Source organism: Mus caroli, unplaced genomic scaffold (assembly GCF_978045245.1).
Source record: "Mus caroli unplaced genomic scaffold, Mus_caroli_1 scaffold_20, whole genome shotgun sequence".
Classification (NCBI taxonomy): domain Eukaryota; kingdom Metazoa; phylum Chordata; class Mammalia; order Rodentia; family Muridae; genus Mus; species Mus caroli.
In genome coordinates this window covers 20,397,707-20,424,552 of record NW_028227275.1, presented here as the reverse complement: position 1 = coordinate 20,424,552, position 26,846 = coordinate 20,397,707, and the positions used below count along the sequence as shown (strand labels likewise).

At 37.8% G+C, this 26,846-nt stretch overlaps 1 protein-coding gene across 4 annotated transcripts; it reads left to right on the top strand.

Moving 5' to 3' along the window:
• Positions 1-1,953: 1,953 nt before the first annotated feature.
• Znf518a (zinc finger protein 518A) lies at positions 1,954-26,375 on the top strand. Of its 4 annotated transcripts, none has more exons than XM_021152278.3 (5): positions 1,954-2,032; positions 4,770-4,847; positions 15,819-15,963; positions 19,481-19,562; positions 19,950-26,375. In XM_021152278.3, exon 5 carries the CDS (start codon positions 20,083-20,085, stop codon positions 24,517-24,519), a length of 4,437 nt encoding a protein of 1,478 aa, XP_021007937.1. In that variant the 5' UTR covers positions 1,954-2,032; positions 4,770-4,847; positions 15,819-15,963; positions 19,481-19,562; positions 19,950-20,082; the 3' UTR covers positions 24,520-26,375. The 4 variants fall into 4 exon arrangements, with proteins under 4 accessions (XP_021007937.1, XP_021007936.1, XP_029328584.1 ...); XM_021152277.2 differs by lacking the exon at positions 1,954-2,032 and adding an exon at positions 2,373-2,467; XM_029472724.2 differs by lacking the exon at positions 1,954-2,032 and adding an exon at positions 2,491-2,748.
• Positions 26,376-26,846: the final 471 nt, after the last annotated feature.

Genomic DNA, 26,846 nt, shown 5'->3' with positions numbered 1-26,846 from the left:
CTACTTAGAGAAACCCTGTCTTGAAAACAAACAAAAAATAAGCAAACATCTGGGTTTTCATTATGATTGAAGTACTTACGGTATACCAAGCTATACTTACTTTTCTGTGAACTTATATATAAGAGAGCTGCCACATTATGATATGATGTCATATGATTCAGAGGACAGAAAGCTTAAAGTAAAATGCATTATATCCATTTATTTTCATTATTTTATATTAACCCACTTTATGATACAATGACCGTGAAGACAGAATGCCTAAAGTGAAATGCATTATATCCATTTATTTTCATTATTTTATATTAACCCACTTTATGATACAATGACCATGAATTAATAATACATTTAAACAAAGGATTTGTAAGCAAGAAGGAAACTTTGCGACTGTCACCACCAGGTTTAGTATGAGAAGCTAAGAGGTTATTGCCTGCTGAGAGTAAATCGCAGGTTCATCTTCAGAGCAGCCTATCCCTGAAAGCATTAATATGGTTATTCTATTCCCATGAACTATCTTTATGTATAGAACATTCTAGAATCTTTTTTTTTTTTTTGGAGCTATTACCCAGCATTTGTTCATTTGCAGTTTTAAAGTCTATCTCCTCTTCCTTTCTGTTTCACTCCTTTTATTATTAACTTCAGTGTTCAGAACTTTAAAAGAGCAAAGAGTAAGAGTTTGATAAAAATGAAAAAACTGGTCTAGGGAAATAGAGAGTTCAGCAACGTTTTAGGTTATTTAGCATGCAATGAAAACTTTAAGTCTTCTAGCATAAACACGGGTTTTCAAGGTGAACATAGATGCAAAAATAAAGTTTTATGAGAATACTACAGAACATGATGATGCATCATTTTTGTCAAGTAAATTATAAAAGCTATAACAAAATTAACTACTCACAGTCCAAAACAACTTTTTTTTTTTCCTATTAAAAAACAAACAGGCTTTTCTCCACTTCTCTCCTCAGCAATGTGTGTCCTCTTTTCTGGAACAATGAAAATATTGTGTTAAGGAGAAAACCCACGAGCACTCAGGAAGCAGAGGCAGGCAGAGCTCTGTAAGCTGGAGGCCAGCCTGGTCTACAAATTGAGTTCCAGGACAACCAGGGCTCTGTTACACTATCTCAGGGCCTGCTGACCTGTGTGTGCCCCCCCCCCCCGCCTCCATGAAAATCTATTTTGCAAACATCATTATAGATTATAAATATGCCCTTTTGATATTAATAGATTTCACCTTCACTTTTATAGTTATGTTTGTACTTCTAGTGTGAATTGCAGCTTGTCGCTTCTAGGACTGTTGTACAAACCACCCAAAACTAAGGGTTCTCCGTGTGTGTTTTATTCCTATTTTTTTTTTTTTTTTTTAATTTAAAGGGTAAAGTCCGTGTGGCACAGGTCAATGCGTTCAAAAGCATATCCTAAGAAAATGGAAAATTCTTAACAGTTTTAAAACTGGTTTTAAGAAAAATTTGTGCGTGTCAGGAGTTATTTGGGTTACCCCTTACCCCCACGCATACCCCCCCCCAAAAAAAACCCCACAGTTGAAGCCAAAATTCTCAGATTCGATCTTTTATATTTTGCTATATCCCTCCGCCTCGTGTTTTTGACGGCGGCCGTTTCCACAGTGCTTCCACGTGTGTTTTTTATCCTTTTTTTTCTTTTAAGGGAGGTAATTATTTACCAAGTGAGATTAGTAGGCTTCTGAACCGTTCTGAAAGAGAGGAGCCACGTTTGAACTTTGTACGACTCTTGTGTGGGATGGGGAAGGATTCTTTTCTTGGGGGCAAGGATCCCATTTTTGAGTCTGTGAGGGGCGTGCGAGGGTTTTCCTTCGCTGAGAGGACTTCCTTCGCTCAGACGAGTCCTCCGTGCCGTGGGAGGAGGTCGTGTCGCGGCGGGAGAGACGAGTGTCCCTCACAGGTAGCCTGTGCGTGGGGCTGCTCTGGAGCTCAGGGTTGGCTCCCTCGTGGGCCAGAGCTTTGGGTGGCAGCTTCGTCCAACCACTGGGACGTCAAGGGATACCACAACTCGCGTGATCCGAGTAAGTAAAGGGAACACGCCATTTGCTAAGATGGGGGCTGGCTAAAACCTCTGGGTTGAGGCCATTTCCTGTCAACCAAGGCTTGCCAAGCACACCAGTTCCTACTTCTGGTGTCTACTTGGGAAAGGACGGTAGCCATTTTCCCCATTCTTCCCCCCGCAGTAAGATCCCCGCGGCTGGTGAGTAGACAGGGGGCGGTGAGGCGGGACGCAGTATGGCGAGGTCAGCCGTGGACTCAGCGCCATGGCCTACTCTCGGGAGGCTGAGGCGGGGGCCCTTCCGGTCGCCGTTCTCTTCCGCTCGCCTCAGGTGCAGCGCGGATCCCTCCGCCGCAGCGTGAGCTGCCGGCAGCGCGGCGCTCGGCTTTCCGGCAGTACCCGGATGGAGGGGTAATGGCCGCCATCTGGGACTCGCAGGCAATGGGGACCACAGCAGGTATTCCCTGTGTGCGGAGCCGCCAAGACCAGTTAGGATGTCGGGACGCACAGAGAGACGGCAAGGGGCCAAGGGCGAAATCGTGGGGTGCTAGGGTTCCCCCCCAAATGGTCTTGGGGGGGATCCGCCTCTTGCGCTAGGAAGCTCACATTAAATAGTCCCGTCCATTCAGCGCTTCCGGCCAACTTGCCGCAAAGTTTTCTAGAGAAGTCCTTGGTTTCTAACCCGGGGCTCTTGCTAGCTCTTAGGGCTGGTCATTGTCGTCTCGGCTTGGGCTGGTTGTAAGTTTGTCCCTAAGAACTCCCCCACGGTCTCAGAGTCTAGGACTTGGGCGCGCGCGCTTGGCTCGGCGACCGTGTACTTCCGCGCGTCCGAGGGGCAGCGGAACTCCGGGGAAAGGGGCGGATCGGGCGCGGCGTTTTGGGGGCGATGCGGGGGCGTTGGGCGCGCGAAGCCATCGCTCGTCGGGTTCCGCGCCCGGTGGAGACGGGCTGGGCAGCCGTCAGTCCGCACCCCTCGAGCTGTAGGTTCGCGGGCCCGCCTCGACGGCATCCCTACTATGGGCCCAGTCTATGGCTATTGGGGGTTCTTCCTTGCAGAGACTCCCCGCTCTTGGCGCACGCACTGCGCGCCCTCAGAGTTGGGCAAGAAAGTGGTCCTCTTTGTAGACCGCACCCCCCCCCCAACCACACCCAGTGGCAGATGGATTTCTTTGTCACGGGCTTTTTTTTTTCCCCACTTGTAGGGTCCATCTTGAATCTGTTCTTAACATGGTGTCCTCTTTGTTAAGTGGGTAGTATCTTGAGTTAGATGGCTTTGGTAACTCAAAAGTATTGGGTCTGAATGCATAAGATGATATGTGATTTAACTCTTATCTAGACCAATGGAACAGATGTAACTTAAAAGTTTAGAAAACAAAAGTTAAGGGTCAGTTTTCGCTTCAGGTTTAAATTTGGGTTATTTTAGTTTTTGTAAATTATTTTTTTCAAAAGTCTTGAAAATGGGGAAAGGTGTCAGTTTTTAAGGAATTCATGAAAATGTTGAACTGTCTGTGATTATCTCAGGGATGTAATGTAAAAACAACTCACAGCGTGGTAGGAACGTAATTATTTGAAAGTCTGTTTTTTTAAAGGCACATTTTACTAATAATAATTGAATTGCTTTTTTTCCCAGCAAAAGAGGTCTGATTTGAGTGTGCTCTAAAGTTTGTATGGTCAGAATGAATAGAGAGCATTTAAGGTGACTTGCTGAAATTCCCTAACATTTTTAAAGTTATAGCTGCAGATCTGTTAATTATCCTTCAACAAAGCTGTATTTTTCTTTAGAAATTCAAAAGGGGCAATTCGTATTAGCACTTGAGGGGTGTTGGCTTTCTATGGGGTAGGTAAGCATAATAGACCTTACTCTTTACTGGATTTTTTTTTTCCAAATCATAATTACCAATTCAAACATTATATGTCAGATGTTTGAAAAGATAAAAGGATAGCAACTACAATGACTGTGTCATAGCAAATAAACTTAAATACTGGAGGTTTTTATCATAACCACCTTCACATTTTATGATATCTTTTCTGGAAGTAGTACAGTGTGGTTCCAAAAGCTGCTGTATTTTGAAATATTTTGAATGAGAAACTTTCTATCTAAATATAGTTTGATTGAAAACACCCACAAAACCTTACAATGCCCTTTTAATGTACTTTTATTGCAAGTTTTGGGGCTTACTCTCATTGAAGCATTGTGCCCTGTAGAGAACACTTAATATGACCAGTCTAACTACTTTTCTGGTTTTTCTTTAAGTTCAAGATTTTAATCTTGCGTTTCTTCAGGTGCTCTATTTAAAAGGGTTTTGTCAATTAGATACAGAAAAGGGTTCAGAGAAAATTTGAAATGTTTATCAGTTGTCTGCCCTCATGTATAGTCTATTAATTTCTATAGGCTTCGCATTCATAGGCAGTGGGATGTTGATACCAGCCTTGAGCATTACTGTTGTCAGTAGGCTTTTGTAGTGGGCAGATAAGTGGTTCAGAATCAGGTGCAATACTAATTCTGCTTTTGCGATTAGGATAGGGCAAGACGAGTTTTCCTTTTATTCTATTAAATGATGCTTTTGTATTAGATTCTTGGAGATGTGACTTTTGTTTTACATGAGTTATATCACTGGGTATCAATTGTATGCTTATGCCCCAAGTACGGAGGAACTTAAAAACTAATATTCCTTACTTAAATATGAACTGTAAATGACCAGGATAAAAGCATTTTGTTTTTGCTGTCAAAATTTTTAAATCTTCATTTTCATTTCTAGATATCATCTCTTGATCACTGTACCTGATTGTGGCATTGTCCAGGCATTAAGTTGTGTGCCTTTGTTCCTGGGAGAAAGGTATGGATTGGAGCACTTGAGTAGATAGATTTATTAAGTAGTAAGTTCACGTTTTAATATTGGATTAAATAGACTGAATGGTTGCCTATCTCTTAATTTTCAAAGTTACTTTAGAGTTTTATTTTTGGATCTCTTAATTTTCAAAGTTACTTTAGAGTTTTATTTTTGGCCAAAATAAAAGGAATTTCTCCAGAAGTTTTTATTTTAATGTAAGTAAAAGACTAATTTTGGGTTTCATATTTGTTGAATGTTTTATCAGAGTTCAAAGATGATTTTAATATGTCATGCTAAATCTAGAGATAGCATTAAGGGCTTCTGGATAATGATCAATAAATACAAATATGGTAGAAACAGGTTTCAAAGCTCTATAAATAGCTAGAGTCTGTGCCTTAATTTGGCAAGTGCTAGTCAGTGCACCTAAAGAAAAACAATATATTTCATTTACATTATGATTAATGCTTATCTACTTGAAGTTAGAAAAGGAACTGGAGAATCTGTTGAGAATTAAGACTGGTGTCCTGGAGCCGGGCGTGGTGGCGCACGCCTTTAATCCCAGCACTCGGGAGGCAGAGGCAGGTGGATTTCTGAGTTCGATGCCAGCCTGGTCTACAAAGTGAGTTCCAGGACAGCCAGGGCTACACAGGGAAACCCTGTCTCGAAAAAAAAAACCAAAAAAAAAAAAAAAAAAAAAAAAAAAAAAAAAAGACTGGTGTCCTGGAGAAGTATCTGAATGTCTTGATGTGGACAAAAAGAATGGCAAAAATCCAACAGATCCATGGTGATATACGGAGAGCTATTAAAATGGATTGGAAAATATTGTGTGCCCTTATTAAAAAACACGGTTTAATCTACTCTCAACACAAATATGTCTGTCACTTGTTTGTGTTACTTGGGTCTTGGAATCTTTAAAATGGGTGCCATGATATTTTATAATGCTCATTTCTAAATGCATTAAGCATATACTAAAATACTTGGCAGTCATAACCATATTCTTCCATGAACTTTACCAATAGATTACGTTCTTCTCAGGGTCTTTTTTTCACAAAGGCATACATTTTTATTTATTTAGAAATTAATGTCTGATAACTATATTGAATAGAACAACAAAGTTCAAGCCGGGTGGTGGTGGCGCACGCCTTTAATCCTAGCACTTGGGAAGCAGAGGCAGGCAGATTTCTGAGTTTGAGGCCAGCCTGGTCTATAAAGTGAGGTCCAGGACAACCAGGGCTACCTGTCTCGAAAAATCAAAAAACAAAAAACCAAAAAAAAAAAAAAAAAACCAAAAAAAAACAAAAAACCAACAAAGTTCAGAACTTGGTTATTTATCATTGATGTTCCTTCCTTGAGTAACTCCTTTTTATAAAACATGTTTGATGTCTTGCTAGATTTGCATAGTACTTTGTTCCTTCATAGATAATGATGAATGCAGAGAATTTTCAAAACCGTGTTTGATATACTCCTGTGTAGAAAAAAAATCATGACTAGTGAAAGTAAATAAGAAATTGCAGCACAATTACTAAACTAGCTTAGATGATTACATTTTGCAGAATTGATGCTAAGATTAGTATTGCTATATGAGTGTTAGGAAAATAAACTATATTTGAGTTTGAAAGCTTAGGCTTCACAGGGGTCTCATTTCAAGAAGTAATAATAGGTAAAAATAAGTGTTAGCTCTATAGACATTTATTAATGCTGTTTTGTTGATTTTACACATAAAGTATACCTAAATGGTATGCAGTTATCTAGTGTGGTAAAGGCTTTTGTTGTGTCTCCTTTGAAAACTTAAAACAAACAAAAGGTCATTGAGCTAGGGCTATATCTCTGTAGTAGAGTGTTTGCCTAATCTCTAAAGTCAATTTCCAGGTCCCCAATAAACAATTAGTCATAATTCACTTAGAATGATAGTCTGTTTCTTAAATATTACTGATTTTTCTTACCTTTTTGAGAAATCCCTTAGTAACAGACAAATCTTAGAGATACAACCAGTTCAAAAGTGATACTGATATTAAAAAAATAAGTGTTATTTTGTTTAGGTAACAAAATAGATATACAAGGTAAGAAATGAAATTTAAGTAAATATTTGGTTACTTACGTCTCTTGGGGAGCATGCTGGGACGTGCCTTTAACCCCAGTGCTTAGGAGGCAGAGGCAGAAGGTTCTGAGTTCCAGGCCAGCCTGGTTTATATAGTATGTTCCAAGTAGCCAGGGCCACACAGTAAGCCTCTGTCTCCAAAGAAAGAAAGAGAAAGAAAGGAACAAAAAGAAAAGAAAGGAAAAGAAAAAAGAAATTCATCTGGAGCTGAGTACTAAGAAAGACATAAAAGTTAATTTATGACCTGTTTATTAGATGTTGGTGTTGTTTAAGATCATGTCTTTTTTGCCAAATTATCTGACTTTCAAATTTAAGATTAACAGTTTAAGATTGTTAACCAGGGTTTGCAGACTAGTCTTGTAAATGAAGATAGTAAATATCTTAGGCTTTGTGGGTCATATGGTTTCTGTTAACTGCTATCAGCTGTCATTGGAATATGAAAGGTAGTCATAGACAATATGTAGAAGAGCAAGTGTGTCTTGGGCTTGTGTTTCCAGTGAAATTTTATGAAATCGGCTATTAGCCAAATTTGGCCTGTAGGTAAACTTAATGAGACATTTTGTTCCACAAGCACTCACAGATTTGTTTACCTGCTAGCATCAGTGTTATCCCCTGGAGTACTGTAGAGGAATTCTCTGTTCTTTTCTAAGTATGACTCCAGTTTATTCTATACTCCATCCCTCTGATCTACCAAAGTCATTGTTACCATATTTTTTCCTCTATCCCCAACTTTAAAAATTCCTACCAGGATCATTTTCATAGATATTTGTTTATCCTATAGTTTTGCTTATTAAAAACAAAACAGAAACCCAGTGAGTTCAGTTCTACCCATAGATCTTTTGTGGTATATTCCCTCAGGGTTGTCTGTATAGCAGCTTTGTTCCTGTGTCTTGTTCCCATAGTTTTTCCTAAACCTATGGGATTCTGCCTTCCCTATTAACTCCTCCTAAATTGGGCTAGCCACTGTTCCTGGTGATTGTGACATTAAAACCAGTGTTTTATCTCACTTAATGGAAATGATCAGTCCCATTTTATTTACCTTTTTGTAGAATACCACATTCTCATTTAGCTTCAGTATCAATGGATGTTTTTTTTCTACCTCACCTACTGTTCTTGAGGCTTTGGGCTTTGAACTTTTCTGTTTATTTATGCTTTGGTGATTTAATTAGGTCCCCAATACTTAGATACAAACAGCTATATCCTGATGACAACTGAAATTTTATCATGTAGCTAGACCTTTGTGGAGTACTCATTATATAATTTCACTTGAGGGCTGGTGAGATGGCTCAGTGGGTAAGAGCACCCGACTGCTCTTCCGAAGGTCCAGAGTTCAAATCCCAGCAACCACATGGTGGCTCACAACCATCCACAGCGAGATCTGGCGCCCTCTTCTGGAGTGTCTGAAGACAGTTACAATGTACTTATATATAATAAATAAATAAATCTTAAAAAAATAATAATAATAATTTCACTTGAATGTCAGAGATACCTTGAATTGTGCATGTATATAACTGACTTTTTGATACACTTGCCTATTTCTACAGCTCTTAAAAAAAATTCAGTAAATGTTTGACATGCATTTTATTTATATTAGAATACTTATGGCTTATAGTAGATCATATTTATAGTTATTGGAGTTGGAAGTTTTAGCTGCTTTTAGTACATCTCTATATCAGAGAAGATAGGCCAATAAATTTTATAGGTACTTTCTTCAAAATCAATTCAGAACCTGACCATGCCTTCTAGATTCTGTGAGGTCATTATGTTGTATAGGATAATTATAATAGCCTTTAAATTGGTTCTTTAATAATTTCCATTTTTCTCCCAGATCTTCTACTTTTTATATAATAACCCAGATGGTCTCTTTTAAAAGTAGTTCAGTGGCTGGGGAATGTAGGTTAATGGGAGTATAGTTGCCTATCATGTCCAAGGCACTTGCGAGGAAAATTCAGCTCATGTCCCGTCTCTGCTGAAGTAGTTTCTTGTCTCATTCAGAATAAAACCAAATTGCTTAGCATCTTCAGGCCCTATTTCTGTCTCCATGTTAGATCTTTGATTCTGGTCTACATTTCTTCTCTTTTCATGCTTTCTGATCTAGTAATACTGATAGATGAAATATGTTAGGCATACTGCACACTCAGGACTTTGGGACTTAATATTTCTTTACTTAGAATGCTAGCTCTCTCAACTTCTCCTTTCTTTCATTTTGTTTAATTTATTGTTTATAGGCAGTGTTGTACTGTGTATTCGTGGCTGGCTAAAAACTCAGGTTGTAGAGACCACGCTGGCTTCACACTCACAGAGATCCACCTGTCTCTGCTTCTTGGACCCAGGTATCACACCTGCATCCCAGTTCCTCCCTTTGACTTAAGACTTGCTTCTTTCTTTTGGCAGTGAGTGCTGAGGACTGAACTCTGAGCCTTAGTGAGCATGCTAAACAAATAAATATCACTGACCCATACCCCATAAGAACATTTGAAGTGAGAGTTTCCTGATATTGTATTTTAAATTACAACACTCTGGTTTTTCCTTTCCCCCATTGTTTTATCTGCTCTTGCTCCCTTTGACCAGAATAACAGTGTCCTTTATTGTCTGAACAGTAGAATATTAGCTCTACAAGGGGAGGAATTTTTCTCTTCTCTTTTCCCCTATTGTGCTCCTGATTCTTAGAGCAAAAGACTGGCACTAACTTGGTGCTAACTGCAGGCCCAGCACTGTGGGTTGAGCAGCAAAGAGCACTATAGCTACAGTCCTTATTTAGTTCATGCCATAGTGTAGACTTGGAGGGTAAATTAGCAGAGTTAAACAGTGCTAGCACGTAAGAGTTTAATAAAGGCATAAAATAGAGAGTTATTTGTTTATTTTTGAGGAGAGGGTGATTTATAGAAGAGAAAGCCTTGCTAAGTAGGTGATGCAAAGTTAAGAAAGAAAGAATTGAGGAGCTGGAGACTGGTGGCTTGCTAAGATGTTTACAGATGGCAAGTGTGGTAGAAATGACAGTGAAGAGGGAAGGCAAGGTAAGGTGCTGTTGCCTTTTTTAATACTTACAAATACAGATTTGTTTCCTAATAGTCCTTAATTATGTTTAGGTGTGTACATACCTGCATGTGGGTATGCACACTTGAGTGCAGGTGCCCATTCTGGGCCAGAAGTGTCAGGAACCCTGTAGGTGGACTTAGAGGTGGTTGTGAGTCACTTGATACATGTTCTGGGAACCAAACTCACGTCTCAGGAAGAGCAGCAAATGCTCTTAACTACTGAGCCATTTCTCCAGCCTCAGGTATTATTATTATTATTATTTTTTTTTTTGGTCAGGCCCTTGCAAAAAGATTAAAATGTAAGTGCTGGGGTGTTATAGACTGGATAATCTTAATTCCCCAATGTAATGGCATTAGGAGGTCAAGCCTTGGGAATTGATTAGATTATGAAGATATATTCTTCATGAATGAAATTAGTGTCCTTATTAAAGAGACCCTAGGGAGTTTCTTTGCTGTTTCTCTGCCATTTGTAAACTAGGAAGATAATAGCGATGCTAGTGCCTTTATCATGGCCTTCCCAGAATCTGGAACTATGAGAAGTAGATTTCAACTGTTTACATGCTACTCAGTGTATAATATAGAATCCTATTAGATCAGCCTAAATGGACTTAAGGTTCAAGTTAAGGAACTTTGTGACTTATATTGATAGATTATTAACTCTTGCTGAGTGAATGCATTTTACTTTATTGTACTTTTAAAAAAATACTATTTTATGTGCATTGTGTTTTGCCTACATATGTATCTGTGCTTATGTACTTGTGTCCAGTAGCCATAGTGAACAGAAGAGGATATCAGATCTCCTGGGACTAAAATTACAGATGGTTGTGACCTGCCATAGCAGTGCTGGGAATTGATGCCTGGAAGAGCAACTATTGATGCCTCTGGAAGAGCAACTATTGCTCCTATCCACTGAGCCATCTCTCTATCCTTAGAGAATGTGTTTAGAAGAATGTGGTAGACAAGTGGGAAGCATGGATGCCACTTAGGAAACTGTTACTTCAAGTAAGAGCTGATAGTGGCTGGACTAAGGTGATGACATTGAATAGCCAGAGGAGAGTGGGGATACGAGTTATATTTTGAAGCTAGAGTAGATTAAGATTACTTGTGGATCATAATGTTGGTGGTGGTGCCCTCTCCTCCCTACACTTTCTGCCAGACATGGTGGTGCACACCTTAAAATCTCAGCACTGGGGAGGCAGAGACAGATGGCTCTATGAGTTTGAGGCCAGCCTGACCTATGTAGTGAGTTCTAGGACAGCCAGGCTATGTGGAGAGACACTGTCTCAGACAGAGAGACAAACAAACAAGCAAACAAACAAAAATCAGTATTCCATGTAAATTTAAAAATTTTTGTCCACTCATGACCCTTTTGCCCAAGAATTTTTATGTAACTGTGGGTAACAAGGTTTATAAAATAGGCATACAGATTAAATATTTACTGATAGTGAGTCATAAACATTTGTTTTAAAACAATTGTCTGCTATACATGTAGTTTTATAATTTAGCAAAGGCTAAAACAAATTTACATACTAGTATGGTAGATGTGTCTGTTTGTTTTTATATAAACAATTACAATTTGGTTGAAAATTTATACTGTAGGGTGCATCTGATTTTTTTTTTTTATGGTTGATCAATATTTTGATTTTATAATACTCAGTGCCAAGAACACCACTTTGTGTAAATACATAATAGCAGAATTACACTTATGTCTACTTCAGAAATTATTAGAAATTCTGTCCTAATATCAACTCAGGATTCACTTCAATAATTTTTAAAATAATAATAATAAGAAGAAGAACACTATATTATTACTATTCTGTGCATATATGTGTGTGTAGAGGTCAGAGGACAATTTGATGGTTATCAGTTCTTTCCTTCCACCTTCTACTTGTGTACTAGGGGTTGAACTCTAGGTTTGTGCAGCAGTGGCTTTTACCTGCTAATGAAACTCAAATTAGCAATTCAAACAGTTTCTGAAATCAAATATTCTACCCAATACAGTCTAAAGATAATACCAATTAGACACTGAGGAATGGTAAGAGAAATACTAAAAGCTTTTGTCTTCTAATTAAATCATTATATTTCTGTAAGTAGAAAGCTTTGTATGTACAGTGGAAACTGCAGTTCATAACACAAGACTGTTAAATCGGAACTGAGATGTTTCGGGCAGCTTTGGTTGGCATTGTGAGTCTTGAGGATATACTAGTACAAGTGTGCATGTTGTGTGTTCAGACTGAGACTAGTAGGTCAGGCCAAGTAACAAAGGTGAATGCTAATGGAGACACCTTAGATTCATTACACTCTAGATTTTTAAATTAATGGTTGGTTGTTGTGCATTCAGAAACTTCTTACTGTTTTACCTGCATGTATGTATGTGCTCCATGAGTGCATGTGTGGTTTTCATGAGTGTTTTACATATATGTATGTGTACTCTATAGATGCATGTGTGATCCTAGTAGAGGACAGACCCTGGAACTAGAGTTGCAGATGTTTGTGAGCTGCCATTTGGGTGCTGGGAATTGAACCTTGCTCTTCTAGAAGAGCAATTGGTGCTCTTAACTGCTAAGCCATCTCTCTGATCCCTAAAAAATTATTTTAAACTAGGAGATATGGCTCAGTGCCTATAATCCCAGGACTTGGAAGGTAGAGCCAAAGGTGTGCCGGTTTTAGGCGGTTTGGGGATGCAAAGGAATACAAAGGGAAATTGAGCATCAACCCCCTTGCCTAAACTATTTCAGTGACTTCTCTGTGTGATTTAACTTTATTCTTGCATTCCTGTTGGTCAGTGTTGAGAGCTTTGTTGTTCTAGCCTTCTCACCCAGATTTCCTTTTGTTGTTGGGGTTGTTGTTGTGGGTGGGTGGGTGGGTGGTTGGTTGATTTTTGCTTTTTTTCTTTTTGAGACAGATCTTGCTCTGTACACTAGGCTGACTTCTAATTCAGCAGTTGTCTTGTCTCAACTTCCAATGTGCTGGGATAACAGGCATGTTCAGTCATACCTAGCTTGCCTGCTTTGCTCTAGTGTCAGAGAAGTTACTTCATTTGCTGTCCAGGCCTTCTACTTTTTTGAATGTTTATTTTGTTATACTTTGATTGTTTTATTATTTTAACATGGTCTCACTATGTAGCTTAGGCTGGTCTCAAACTTGTCACCCTTCTGCCTCTGCCTTACAGATAATTAGGATTAGATGAACATGCCATTGTTTCCAGTATTTGTTTACTCCATTTTCCTACTTTCAGAGAGTCTTTTCTGTTGTTCTTTCATACCTTTTGTTATAGCTTATTTACCTAGAAAATCAGTTTTAAAATTGGAGTGTATTAATATATATGTCTGTATTAGGAGTTATTTTCTTTCTATTTGGTCTGAATTCTGAGCTATTTTTAGACATTACCTCGGATGTCCAGTAATCAGTCCTTGAATTGTTTGATAATAATTAGAAAGCTGATGGGAAGTTTTGTCTGAATTGATAGATGGGTTAATAAACACAGCATTTGATCCTCAGTCTGGAGAGCTCTCTATGGGCTTGGTCTGTCCCCAGATTCTGGCTCAGTGCTTGTTAAGTTGACTGGAAAAAGCAGAATTTATAAATAAAACCGCAATTTATTGTAAAATGGTAGTTTTTAAACTATAGTAAAAACAAACCATAAAAAAATTAGAAGGGGCTGGTGAGATGGCTCAGTGGGTAAGAGCACCCGACTGCTCTTCCGAAGGTCCAGAGTTCAAATTCCAGCAACCACATGGTGGCTCACAACCATCCGTAATGAGATCTGGTGCCCTCTTCTGGAGTGTCTGAAGACAGCTACAGTGTACTTACATATAATAAATAAATAAATCTTTAAAAAAAAATTAGAAGAAGACACTTAAAACATGAGGAGAGGAGAAGATACAAGTCCACAGAGGTTTTCTTAAACAGCCACTGTCTATACCAGTCTTGTAGGTTGGTGGCATGGTTCAGGAACCATTAGCAGATCATGGTTTAAGGAACATTGTTTTAGTTTAGGAGCACTACTAGAGGGGATAAAGGATATGGATGAGGGGAGGTTTGTGTCTGTTTGTGAATGGTTAATGAAATGCTCTTAATTTTGCTATGATACTCACTTTCTTTCTAATGTGGCCTCTTTCACTTTAGATTTTCTGTTTTACCCTGCAGAGAATACATCTTTAGATTTCTACTGTGGTAGGAAAAGAGCAGTTTCTTATGTGACAGACCAGGTAGGAATCAGATCTAAGACTCAAGCAGCTTTCTCCAGATTTCACTTTGCTTTAGCTTTCCTGCTGCTTCCTGCTGCAGTTGCTGAGTATTTTGATAATCCGTGTAAGATGGATCAGTTCTTCACTTTACCCAGTGTTGGCCGAGGCCCGAGACTAAGAACTGCTGTCATTTTCTGCCTGATAACTTTCCAGCATCTCATGTTTCCCTTTTTATAGTATCTGCAATGAGAAGTTGCTAATTTTTCATGAATTTCTTATGTATTTTATATTGTATATGTTCCTTTAATAATTTCTGTTTGCCTAACTATACTAGTAATGCTGTTACTATTTACTTACATGTTGTAGATTTTATCATAGTCTCTTGATCTTTGTACATTTTTTTCTCACATGAGAGTTTTATAATAGACATAGAATAAACTTTTGGGCTTCTCCTTTCCTCTGAAAACTATAAATGTCTGTTTCATGTTCCATATATCATAGCACTTACAGCTAGCTAATACTGTATGTGTTGAGTTTTTTATTTTCTTCCTACTGGTAATTTTACCTAGCTTTTGGAAAAACTGATTTTAAAAATTCAAGTTTTTTTTTAACCTCAAAATTATTTTTTTTCTCATCTTCTTTATCTCTCTTATAACATTAGCTGTTTTTTCTTTACTGTAATTGCCAACTATAGAACTCTTCCATTTTGAACAGTGATAGTCTGAAAATGATGAATAGAAAAGTTCAGAAATAACCAATTCTTACGTTTCTAATAGTGTGCTACTCTGGGTGATGTGTTGAAGTCTATTATTTCTTTACACCCCAAGATGTAATTATTTCTTAGCCTGCCCATAGTGTTTTATGCTACTTAACCTGCTAGTCATTTGGAAGGTATATTGGTTATCAGCTTGGTGTTCAGAAATCATATTACCCAGTGTACAGTATAGTAGCTGAGTGCTATGCCAGTGTCTGCATCATTTACCTTGCTTTGGGAGTATTGTATCTTTAGGCTTCATACCAGAAGAACTGTGAATATAATTCAGCAAGGTAGCACCCCAGGTAAGGTTAGGGGATATTGTGTTAACTTGATTTTTAAAAGAAAAAAAATTTAGCAGTAATAACTCATTATATAGTCACTTCTGGATAAAAGAAAGAAAAAGAAGTTTCTCTGAATAAAGTGTTTACTTCCTTCTTTGCACCCATCCATCACTTTATCCAATTATTTCTGTTTCTTATAGTTTATTGTCTTACTGTCTGTTCCCCCCCACACACACATACACACACCTGTTGCTTGAGGCATGGCCCCACTGTTTATCAATGGCCAGCCTAGAACTCACTGTATGCTCCAGAGTGGCCTCAAACTCAAAGAAATCTGTCTGCCTTCCAGTCTGCCTCCCAAACCCTGGGATTAAAGGTCCATGTTCCGTCCCTGCTTTTATTTTAATAATGACATCAGTAGTTAAGATGAGATAAAACAAGATTTTCTCTGTTTATTTAAGTAGAAGAGTTGAAATTTGGAGGGGTTTTTTCTTTTTTTTCCTGATATTGACATAACTTCAGAAAATACAGTACTGGATAGAGGGAAATAGCCATTAGTGCAGAAAGGTTCATTTGTTTTTAGTAATGATTGTCCTTTTATATCTCCTGACAGTTGATACTAGCAAGTTCTCATTTTTCCTGGCTTCTGGACTCAGCTGAGAATTCTGGATTCTTTCTTTCTCATATGTCAACCTGAGCCCTCTGTCATCGAAAGAGCTCCAACCTGATCTTTCATTCAAGCTTCCATCTCTCCCAAGGTAGGTTTAGTGGGGAAAGGGAGCACATGATTGCCATTTCCTTACTTTGGATGTAAAAGATAATCATCAAATATTTGTTGATGAGTGTCTCTCTCCTATTGGACTTCTCTTTCAAAATGGTGGTTAGTATCTGTAGTGGCTATTCCTGGTTATCAGCTTGACTATATTTGGAATGAAGTACAATCCAGAATTGTAAGGCTCACCAGTGACCTTTATCTGGAGGCTTGGAGATAGAAGTTTCTGATCTGGATCTTGATATGGAGATCTTGAGCCATAGTGGCTATGGATTCCAGAAGATTAAATCTCCGAGTTTAAGGAACACACCTTTCATCTGGGATTAAAGGTGTGGTGGAACACACCTTTAATCTGGGCTACACCTTCTACTGGAGAGAATATAAGGACATTGGAAGAAGGGAGTCTAGCTCTTGCTCCTTTGCCTGCTTGCTGTGTGAGACTGAGTAACTGCTAGATCCTTGGACTTCCATTCACAGCTGCGACTGAACCATTGTTGGGAATTGGGCTGCCGACTGTAAATCATCAATAAATTCTTTTACTATATAGAGACTATCCATAAGTTCTGTGACTCTAGAGAACCCTGACTAATACAATATCTGAATGTGATACTTAAGCCTGTAGTTCAAGCTCCTCATTGGCAGAAGTGGGAAAATTGCTTGAGCCCAGAAATTTAAGGCTAGCTTGGTCAACACAGGCAATGTAGCTAAACCCAGTGTCACGTGCATTTTACTTTTTTTTTTTTTTTTAAAGATTTATTTATTTATTATATGTAAGTACACTGTAGCTGTCTTCAGACATTCCAGAAGAAGGCTCCAGATCTCGTTACGGGTGGTTGTGAGCCACCATGTGGTTGCTGGGATTTGAACTCCGGAACTTCGGAAGAGCAGTCGGGTGCTCTTACCCACTGAGCCATCTCACCAGCCCCGCATTTTACTTTTTAAATGATGGTTGTTAGTCAGCATTTGCTTTTTTCTTTTTGGTTTTTTCGAGACAGGGTTTCTCTGTGTAGCCCTGGCTGTCCTGGAACTCACTTTTGTAGACCAGGCTGGCCTCAAACTCAGAAATCCACCTGCCTCTGCCTCCCAAGTGCTGGGACTTTAAAGGTATACGCCACCACTGCCTGGCTTTTTTTTTTTTTTTTTCTTCTCCTTTTTCAGTAGGCCATTTCCTATCAAATATTTTGTAATACATTTTGGAATTTGGTTTTAGATCTTTAATTTTTTTCTCTATTATTTTTGTTACTTCATTGGTCAGTTGGTAGAAGGATAAAAGCCTATAGTTTTATTTGCTATTGTGTAGGAAACTTATTTTACTGCTTTTACAAAGGTGTCTTATTTCAGTGACTTAGGACATTGGTAAACTTATGAGTGAGTAGAACCATAATTTAAATAGCACATTTAAAACCAGTTCTTTTTGTTGGTGGAGATGGAAATTGAACTATAATACAAACTAACTTAATAGGTGGGGGGTCAAATTATAATAAAATTCCTGTCCTATGTTACCTGAGGTATCTATAACATAGTTTCTTTCTCTTTTCATTAACCAAAGGTGGCAGCTCTAGTGTAAGTTATCTGGTGGTATTGCTTACACACAAATAGTGGGCATGCCAGGCGTGGTGGTGCACACCTTTAATCCCAGCACTTGGGAGGCAGAGGCAGGCGGATTTCTGAGTTCAAGGCCAGCCTGGTCTACAAAGTGAGTTCCAGGACAGCCAGGGCTATACAGAGAAACCCTGTCTTCAAATACCAAATAAATAAATAGTGGGCATGCTGCAAGATCAAATAGATTTTTCAGATAAAGTTGGAATTTGAGAGCAAATTACAAGCCCTCAACTACCTAAAATATATGTGCTCTTCCTATACTATATTGACATTCAAAATTAATTGACAGTTATCACCTTTAAGTAAAAGCTAAACATTTTTATACTAGTCATTATCGAATTATCTTTTAAGTTGCGTCTGGATAAAGAAGACCATTCAAGTAGACACTCTTATAACCTGGCTTCCCAACAATTCTAGTTACTTTCAGTAGCTTTTCTTATTTTAGGATCCCCAGCCCCTTTATATGACCTTTATTGAACTCTCTCCCACCCCCTTTTGGTAATACTAAAGTTTTAAACATTCCATTCTAGGTTCATGTCTTAGTCAGGGTTTCTATTCCTGCACAAACATCATGACCAAGAAGCAAGTTGAGGAGGAAAAGGGTTTATTTAGCTTACACTTCCACATTGCTGTTGATTACAGAAGGAAGTCAGGACTGGAACTCAAGCAGGTCAGGAAGCAGGAGCTGATGCAGAGGCCATGGAGGGATGGTTACTTACTGGATGCTTCCCCTGGCTTGCTCAGCTTGCTTTCTTATAGAACCCAAGACTACCAGCCCAGAGATGGTCCCACCTACAAGGGGACATCCCCCTTTTGATCACTAATTGAGAAAATGCCTTACAGCTGGATCTCGTGAAGGCATTTCCCCAACTGAAGCTCCTTTCTCTGTGATAACTCCAGCCTGTGTCAAGTTGAGACAAAACTAGCCAGTACAGTTCACTATTTCAAAAGTTTATGAGTCAGTAACTTAGTTTGCACTTCATAAATAGGCTTATCAGATCAAATAGTGACTTTGATGACAATTTTCTTGTTGATACCATCATTGGCAACCTTGTTTTGAAATTTTATTAATGCAACAAAATAATTGATTGAAAGCTTTATGTTTTGAGTTTTTAGAATATTGTAATTTTCTACTAATGGTCATTTCAACTTAAGTCCCTTTTAATATATGAGGAAAGATAAATACACAGTTAGCTCTGTTACTTATAGAACACATTGTCTTTCTGTTCAGAAAGAAGCACAAAAAAATACATGCGGGCAATATATTACAGAGAAAAATTAATGCCTGTAATTCTTTAATAATATTTCCAGTGTATGTTTCTAACTTTGGAGATAAGGAATTTTTAGAACTGCAGAAGTATGCATTAGGATAAAGGCAAATCTATATCATTTCAGAAATATTTATTGTATAAATGTGAGATGGAAGTAGATAGAGTTCCTGTAGCTGCCTTTGGTTTTCTGTTGGTTTGTTTTCGCTTTTAAAAGGAACTATTATTTAGCTTTTATTTATCATTTATTTTTTAATAAGTGCATTACAAGAGACAAAACACAAGAACAAAGTCATCTAGTCATGAGCAGCTCAGCTTGATGCACCCTAGAAATTGTTTCCCTGGTCAGAGCCTGTAACAGCCTTTGTATAGTAGCAAAAGAGTTGAGGTAAAAATTCCACCAGCAGTAAGAATGTGAAATGTTCCGTAGCCATTGGAAGGGGGAATCTAGGTGTTTATGATGGTGTTCCTAGAAAGAAGTCTATGATAAAACTGTAAAAAAAAAAGTCAAGTTGTGAAAGTCTTGTGGTAATACTTTATACAAGAACAAACAAAATCTTATGTATTTATGTTGCTTTTGCATTATTTTGTACATTCCTACCATTTGGTAACAATGCTCTGATTTTCTTCTAGGGAAGCATCCAGTAGTCACTAATATCAGTTCGTGCTTGATGGTGTTTTATGCTTCTGGCTCCCATGAGTGACCTCTAATCAGGTATGGCCCTTCATAAAACTGTCTTACTGTAGGAAATCACACTTAAGAAAATTTGGGTTGAGACTGTCCTGCTTTAGGAGGGTGATATGTTCTTTCATTAAGTCTGTATCTTGAAAGATGTTAACTTGTAACTTGAACAGTCATTTGGCATCTCATGGTGCCTAACCTAAGTGAAAGAAAGATACCAGAAGCTAAAGTGATGCTACTATTCATGTTGTTAGATGAAGCCTCCTTTAAACCTGAGTGTTCTTTAACAGATCATGTCTTTGTGTCTTTAGAATATGTGTTTGATTAGCATTTCTGCTTTGTTGATTCAGAATGAACTTAAAAATATAAAATTTACTTTTAATTCTGTGGTGAAAATTTCAATTCTTTGTTTAATTTTAGGTGAATTGATTTGAGGAAAATCCTGGTTATTTTGAAGATGTTGCAGCTCAGTATTATTTTGTGTTTAAATCACAAATAACTTCACAAGTTTTCAGAACAAAAGAAACGGGATTTTTTTTTTTTTAATTAAATCATGCCCTTTGAACAGACACAGCTATTTTGTGATGAAAAACCAACTATTTTGAAAAAACTTGATACAAGAAATGAGATAGCAGATACTATCGGGTCAGTATCTACACCAAAAATTTCCGAAACTAGTTTCCATTATATACTAAAAGATGTGAACATCTCTTTACCCAAGATAAATATTCCAAATGAAATCTTAATGAAACATGAAGTTGAAAAATACAGACTATTATTTCAGAGTAAACCACAGACTGCAAGGAAGTCTATCAGTGTAAAAACAGTAAGCTGTGCTGAGGAGTGTGTACTGCTTTGTAAATCTGAGCGAGCTGAAGATGAGACTGTAAATATGTCTGCAAAAATACTCAACTTTCGTTGTTCAAAATGCCAGGACAGTACTCAATATAGTCCAAATGATTTGCAGAAACACTTTGAAATGTGGCATCATGGTGAGTTACCTTCATTTCCTTGTGAAATGTGTAGTTTTTCAGCAAGTGACTTCCAGATATTTAAACAGCACCGAAAAACCCATAGGAACACTTTTGTAAAATGTGATATTTGCAACAGTGGGCGTTCATATACTTTATTGGACTTGACAAAACACTTCACATCCAAACATTGTGTTAATGGTAATTTTCAGTGCGAAGAGTGTAGATTCTTTACCCAGGATGTTGGCACTTTTGTTCAGCACATTCATAGACATAAAGAAGTGCACTATAAATGTGGAAAATGCCATCACCTGTGCTTTACCAAGGGAGAGCTGCAGAAGCACCTTCGTGTCCACTCTGGTACTCTGCCCTTCACTTGTCACTACTGTAGCTATGGTGCCATTCATAAAGACCAACTTATCAGACATGTTATAACCTTGCATAAAGAACACTTATATGCAAAAGAAAAGCTGGAAAGAGACCAATATGATAAAAGAGTGGCAAAGACTACAACAACAGGACTTAAACTAATACTTAAAAGATATAAAATAGGTCCAACAAAGACATTTTGGAAACGTAAGACAATTACCAGTGGAAACGATGAAAGTATAGGAAAAAATGCTCAAGCGTTTAATATGGTGAGCAAAACACAAACTAAATCTGAAGACCAGAGTCAAGAGCAAGTAAATGAAGAAAAGGGTGAAAAACAGCACTGTGAGAATGGTGATAAGCCCGTAGAATCGGAGTCAGAAAAGGCAACTGTGCTATCCGCCAGGCAATATAATAAAGCTGACGAGGGAGCGAGTACTACTACTTCAAGTATCTTGAGTGCTGTACAAGGGCCTACGGTGTTACTGGTGAGAAATAATAAGATAACAATTCCTGCTAACTACAGTGCTAAGTTTATGGGCTTCAAGATGGTAGATGGGAGACAGCATATCGTAATAAAATTGTTGCCTGCCAATAAACAGATTTTACCTTCACCAGTTTTACAATCAAACACAGAAAAGGATAGTACAGCTAATTTGTCACCTCAGGCTGTGGACAACACTGGGTTTGCAACTGGATCAACAACCAAAGTGAATGACACAGATTTTGTGAAAGCAGCTCCACCTGCATGTTCATCCCCTGTGCTTGCCAGGAAAGTAATTTCTGAAAAGGAAGCAGCTTTCATATCTGAAAAGAATAATACGCTTCAGATGGTAGATGACAGTAAAAGTTTATCTTCATTGCCAACAACATCAACTACATCAGTGCGTTTGACTACAAAAGTTGAAGCAAGAGATAATGTTGACTTGTGGGAAAATCATAGCACTCAGAGTCATCCAGATGCATTAGATACCTCCATCAATAGTCCAGATAAAGTCAACCTTACTACTAAGCCAAATGCATACAGTTCTGGAGATATGCATAACTATTGCATTAATTATGTCAACTCTGAGTTACCTGCTGAATCCTCCAACTCTTTTGAGTTCTCTAACCAAGGATCATTACCTTTTCATAATTACTCAAAGGTAAATAATAAACGCCGTAGGTTTTCAAGAGCAACACTGTGTGAAAACCTTCAGAAGGAATCTCCAAATAAAACAGTTACTCAGCAATCAACTAGTGATAGCGATACAGCTTCACCACTACTGAGAAAGGAGAGCTCTAACTCAGATAACCTGTTTGCGTCCATCAGCCCTTTAAATGGAACTTTAAAAATAAAAACTGAAATTGAAGAACCATACAATTTAGAAGAAACACAAAACTTTAATGAACGGAGCCTGTTCACTAATGAAAACCAAAATTTATTGAATGTGACTGAAGAACCTAAATGGAATGACATTCCCAGTGCCGGCTCCCCTATGATGCCCCGAATTACATCTGTTTTCTCTCTCCAGAGTGAGCAGGCTTCAGAATTTTTGCCACCTGAAGTAAATCAGTTGCTTCAAGATACATTAAAACCAAAATCTGATACAAAGGAAGATTCTAATAACATTCCAAGTAAAAACCTTCCATTCCATTGTGACCAAACACTTAAAACGTCTGAAGAAGTCGTGATAAAATCTTCAAAAGACTTTCAAATGCAAGACGTCATCCCAGTTCCTTCTGCCAGTGTAGGTGTTAATGTGCCTGCAAATGATCTGAATTCAAAATGTAATGGACAAGAAAAGCAAGGATTGTCACTATTACAAGATGTGAGAGATTCAGAGGTGACCACTAAAATTCCAAATATCATCACATTACTTAAGACTCAATCAGATGCAATAATAACACAACAACTTGTAAAAGACAAACTCCGAACCACAACACAAAATTCAGGTCCTGTATATGTTCAGAATCCATTTCTAACCTCAGAGCAGAAAAATCCTGTTTTTGTTCAAACTCCAAAAGGTTTTATTATACCACTGCATGTTGCTAACAAGCCTGGATTGCACGTTTTTTCTGGAAGACCAGTTCCTTTGGTTAATACACAGAGTGTGCCTGCTACTCTCCTTGTAAACAAGAAACCTGGAATGCTTTTGGCAGCTAATAATGGGAAACCTGAAAGTGTCCCCACGGTGAAGACTGAGAATGTTCATAGTTACGGAACTGTGACTAAGGAACCTTGCAAAACACCTTTTCTGAAGGCAGAACACAACAACAGTTGTCTTACACCTGGACTTTGTTCCAGCATTGGAAATTGTGTGAACATGAAGACTTGCTCAGAGAATACATTGCCATTGAAAGGTTCTTACATTATTAAAACATCAGTAAGTTCTTCAGTGAAAGCTGTTCCTAACATTCTACCTGAGCAGCAGGGCCCTAAGATGAATATCTTGGATACGGTAAAGCAACAGAATGAAAATTTACCAAAAGCATCTCTCTACACCCTCATGCCTGACGGTAAACAAGCTGTATTTTTTAAGTGTATGATGCCAAATAACACTAAACTGCTTAAGCCTAAGTTAGTCCAAAGTAGTACCTACCAACATATTCAGCCAAAGAGACCTGCAGGAGCACCACAGAAAATACTCGTAAAGATTTTTAATCCTGTTTTAAGTATGAGTGCTTTTAATAATCTTTCAGCCAGCAACTCTGCATCGTCATTCCAGAAAGAGATTGTACCATCTAAACCAACTGTACATGGAGAGCAGAGAGAGCCAGAAACTTCTAGAAATGCCTTACCAGTCTTAGTGCATGGTTTGATGCCAGCAAATGAAACTGTTCGTTCTTCTACTACAGCATGCCCAGGATCTTCTGAGGAACCAGTATATATCAGTGAGCGTTCAGAAACAAGAGTTTTAAGAGGTAAAGCAAATTGTGCAGTTGAGAGAAATTTCAATAAAAGAAAGACTTGTAAAAATAAGTTTGCAAAAATTAAAACTCGGATAGATCAAGATTCTGAAACTGCCTTTGTATCTAGAAACAGAAACTGTAAACGAAAGTACATTGATAATTACCAAGAACCTCCAAGGAAAAAGTCAACATTGAATAGAAAAGGTAAAGAAAGGGCTAATGCTGAAGATGTCCAGGAAGCATTTGGATTTAGCAGACCTAGGCTTCCAAAGGATTCTAGTAGAACCTTGAGACTTTTCCCTTTTAGTTCCAAACAGCTTGTGAAATGTCCTAGGAGAAACCAACCAGTTGTGGTCTTGAACCATCCTGATGCAGATACCCCAGAAGTAGAACGTGTAATGAAAACTATCGCAAAGTTTAATGGGCATGTACTGAAGGTTTCATTGTCACAAACAACTATTAATGCTTTACTGAAACCAGTTTCTAACACTTCTGAAACAACTTACAATGACTTTTCCAAGAGACAAAAAATGCTTAAACCTGTTAATTCTGTGAAAGAAAGATTTGTGCTAAAACTAACACTCAAAAAGACAAGCAAAAATAATTACCAGATTGTAAAAACTACCTCCGAAGATGTCTTGAAATCGAAGTTTAACTGCTGGTTCTGTGGTAGAGTTTTTGACAATCAAGATGTGTGGGCTGGCCATGGACAGAGACATTTAGTGGAAGCTACTCGGAATTGGAATATGTTAGAATAATGTACTGTGATTACCAAGGAAAAGATATCTCAGAAGGAAAAAAATGGGTTGGTATAATTCAGGCATTTTCTACATTGGTATAGTTTTGAACATTTCTAAGAGTTGGTTATATTTCTGTGGAAGAGCAAAAGCTTTATGTGTGGTACTTGGAAATACCACAGTTAACGTATGTTTTGAAAGAAAGTAATTAGTACAGACCTTGATTTAGTTGTGTAAAGATGCATATGTGGGACAGAAGGGTAAGGAAATTTTGGACAAGAGTTTTCCCAATTGAATTTAGAGACTGAGTAGAAGATAATGGTGGACAGCCCTTTCTTCTCCCACCAGCCTTACCGAGCTGACAAGAGTTTCTCTGGAGGTGGAGAACCTTCTCACAAATGGTTTCTACTACATATGAAGATGGACTGAGCTAGGATAAAGTTACTTTCTGTTATAGTTCATTTGAAAGGTATTAATTTCCTTTGAAGCTACATCTTGCTGGACTGTAGTTAAACTTGAAATAATGCTTGAAGAGTTTGGGGCAAGTAAATCCTGTTGCTGTTGCTCTGCCCTGTATCAGATTGGAATGCCCTCTCAAGTTAATTGTCTTTTCCTGTGGCTGTCTTCGATCACTGCAGTAAATGGGGCAATCTCCAAAGGAGAAACAAACTTTTTTCTAAAATTCACTTGAACGTCAACATTTTCTTGAATTTGGTCCTATTTTCTAGTGATCCCCTTGCACAGAACTATGCTTATCTGATTGGAAGTGTCCATAACCAAATGGCTTTTTTATCTCCCTTGGTTGGCATCCCCTCAAAATGAACAGAAAGAACATAGAAGCACTTCAAAGAGAATGCTTTTCTTGAAAATTAAAACTATTTTTACAGAGATAATATTTTGAAGCGAGGTTAACAAAGCAGATTATATTTTTGCTTGTGTTTAATTACTGTTCTTACCGAAACATGTCCACATTAGGATAGACCATTTTCAGGATGACCAACAACCCAAAATAGTGTTAATAGTTGGCATTTGAAAACAGAGAAGCAAGCATTAACGATGGACTCAGTAGCAGTTCATTAAACTTGAAAAATTCCTAAGAGACATGCCCAACAATTTCAAAATGGATTATTTTCATAACAATCCATTTACCATATACATTTGCATCAATTTTTTTTGTCTTATTGGATAATGAAGTTAGAAGATGATACTCTATGTAATTTTTTTTGTTTTGTTACTATACATGTTAATGACATTTTCATTGATTAGATCAATTTCAGGGCTTTTTTGTATATAACAAAAATGTACATATTTTTGTATTGATTATGTAAATTTGCACAAGAAGTTTATGACACAAAAAGTATTTTCTTTTTAGTTCTCTGCATGCATTAATAAAAGTGGGTGATTTAAAAAAAAGAAAACAGGACTGTACCCATGTTATTTTATTGGTTTTTATTTCTGACCTTTTTTGTTCGTTTTGGTTGGGGACATACTTTTTTTTTTCAGGGATTAAACACTATTATTAGCAAGTGCCTAAAAATGATGTGAACCGTTTACACATGCCAACTGTAACAGTAGGTCCTAAATGGGCCCATTCCCCTAATAGTTTTGATTTAAACAAAGCCATAAATAGATGCTTCGAGCTATATTGCTATGCACATTATACTTGTACTGTTTTTGTGCAGTTTATCTACTTTCTTAGTGGAATATTTTTTGTATAAAACCTGTTATAATTGTGTTTCTTGAATTGAGTCTGAGTGGAATTGATTGAAAATGCACAGTATATATTGATAATGTACATGATGTTTAAAGAACGGTAAGCATTATTAATTTCCTTGTTCACTGTTAATGAAGGTTTTCTTCAATTAAACTTAAGCTTGTGTTTACATGAGAGTTTCTTTTTTTTTTTTTTTAACTGAGCTAATGGAAATTCTAATGGGAAATCTTTTCCTCCCCTTCTGTCTATTTAATGTCTGAGAAGGCTACAGAATAAACATGGGACTTTTCTTTTTCTTCAGAAATTAATATTTGAACTTTGAGAAAGGTCATATTTAGCATAACATGTCCTTGGCTTTGTTGGGGAAAGCTTTTGATCTTTAGGAACTTTGTTGTTATGAATAGGTCCATAATAAAGTAGGTTCCCTTCTGTGTCTAGGAGAGAGAAAAGGCTATCCTAGCGTCCAAATATATGCCAGGGGCTGGAGAGAGGCTCTGGTTTAGAGCACTTGCTGCTTTTACAGAGGTCCCAGCTTCAGATCCCAACACCCACGTGTTGCCTCACAGTCCCTTGTAACTCCAGTTCCATGGGTTCTGACTCTTACTCTCCAAGGACACTACATGCATGTGTACAG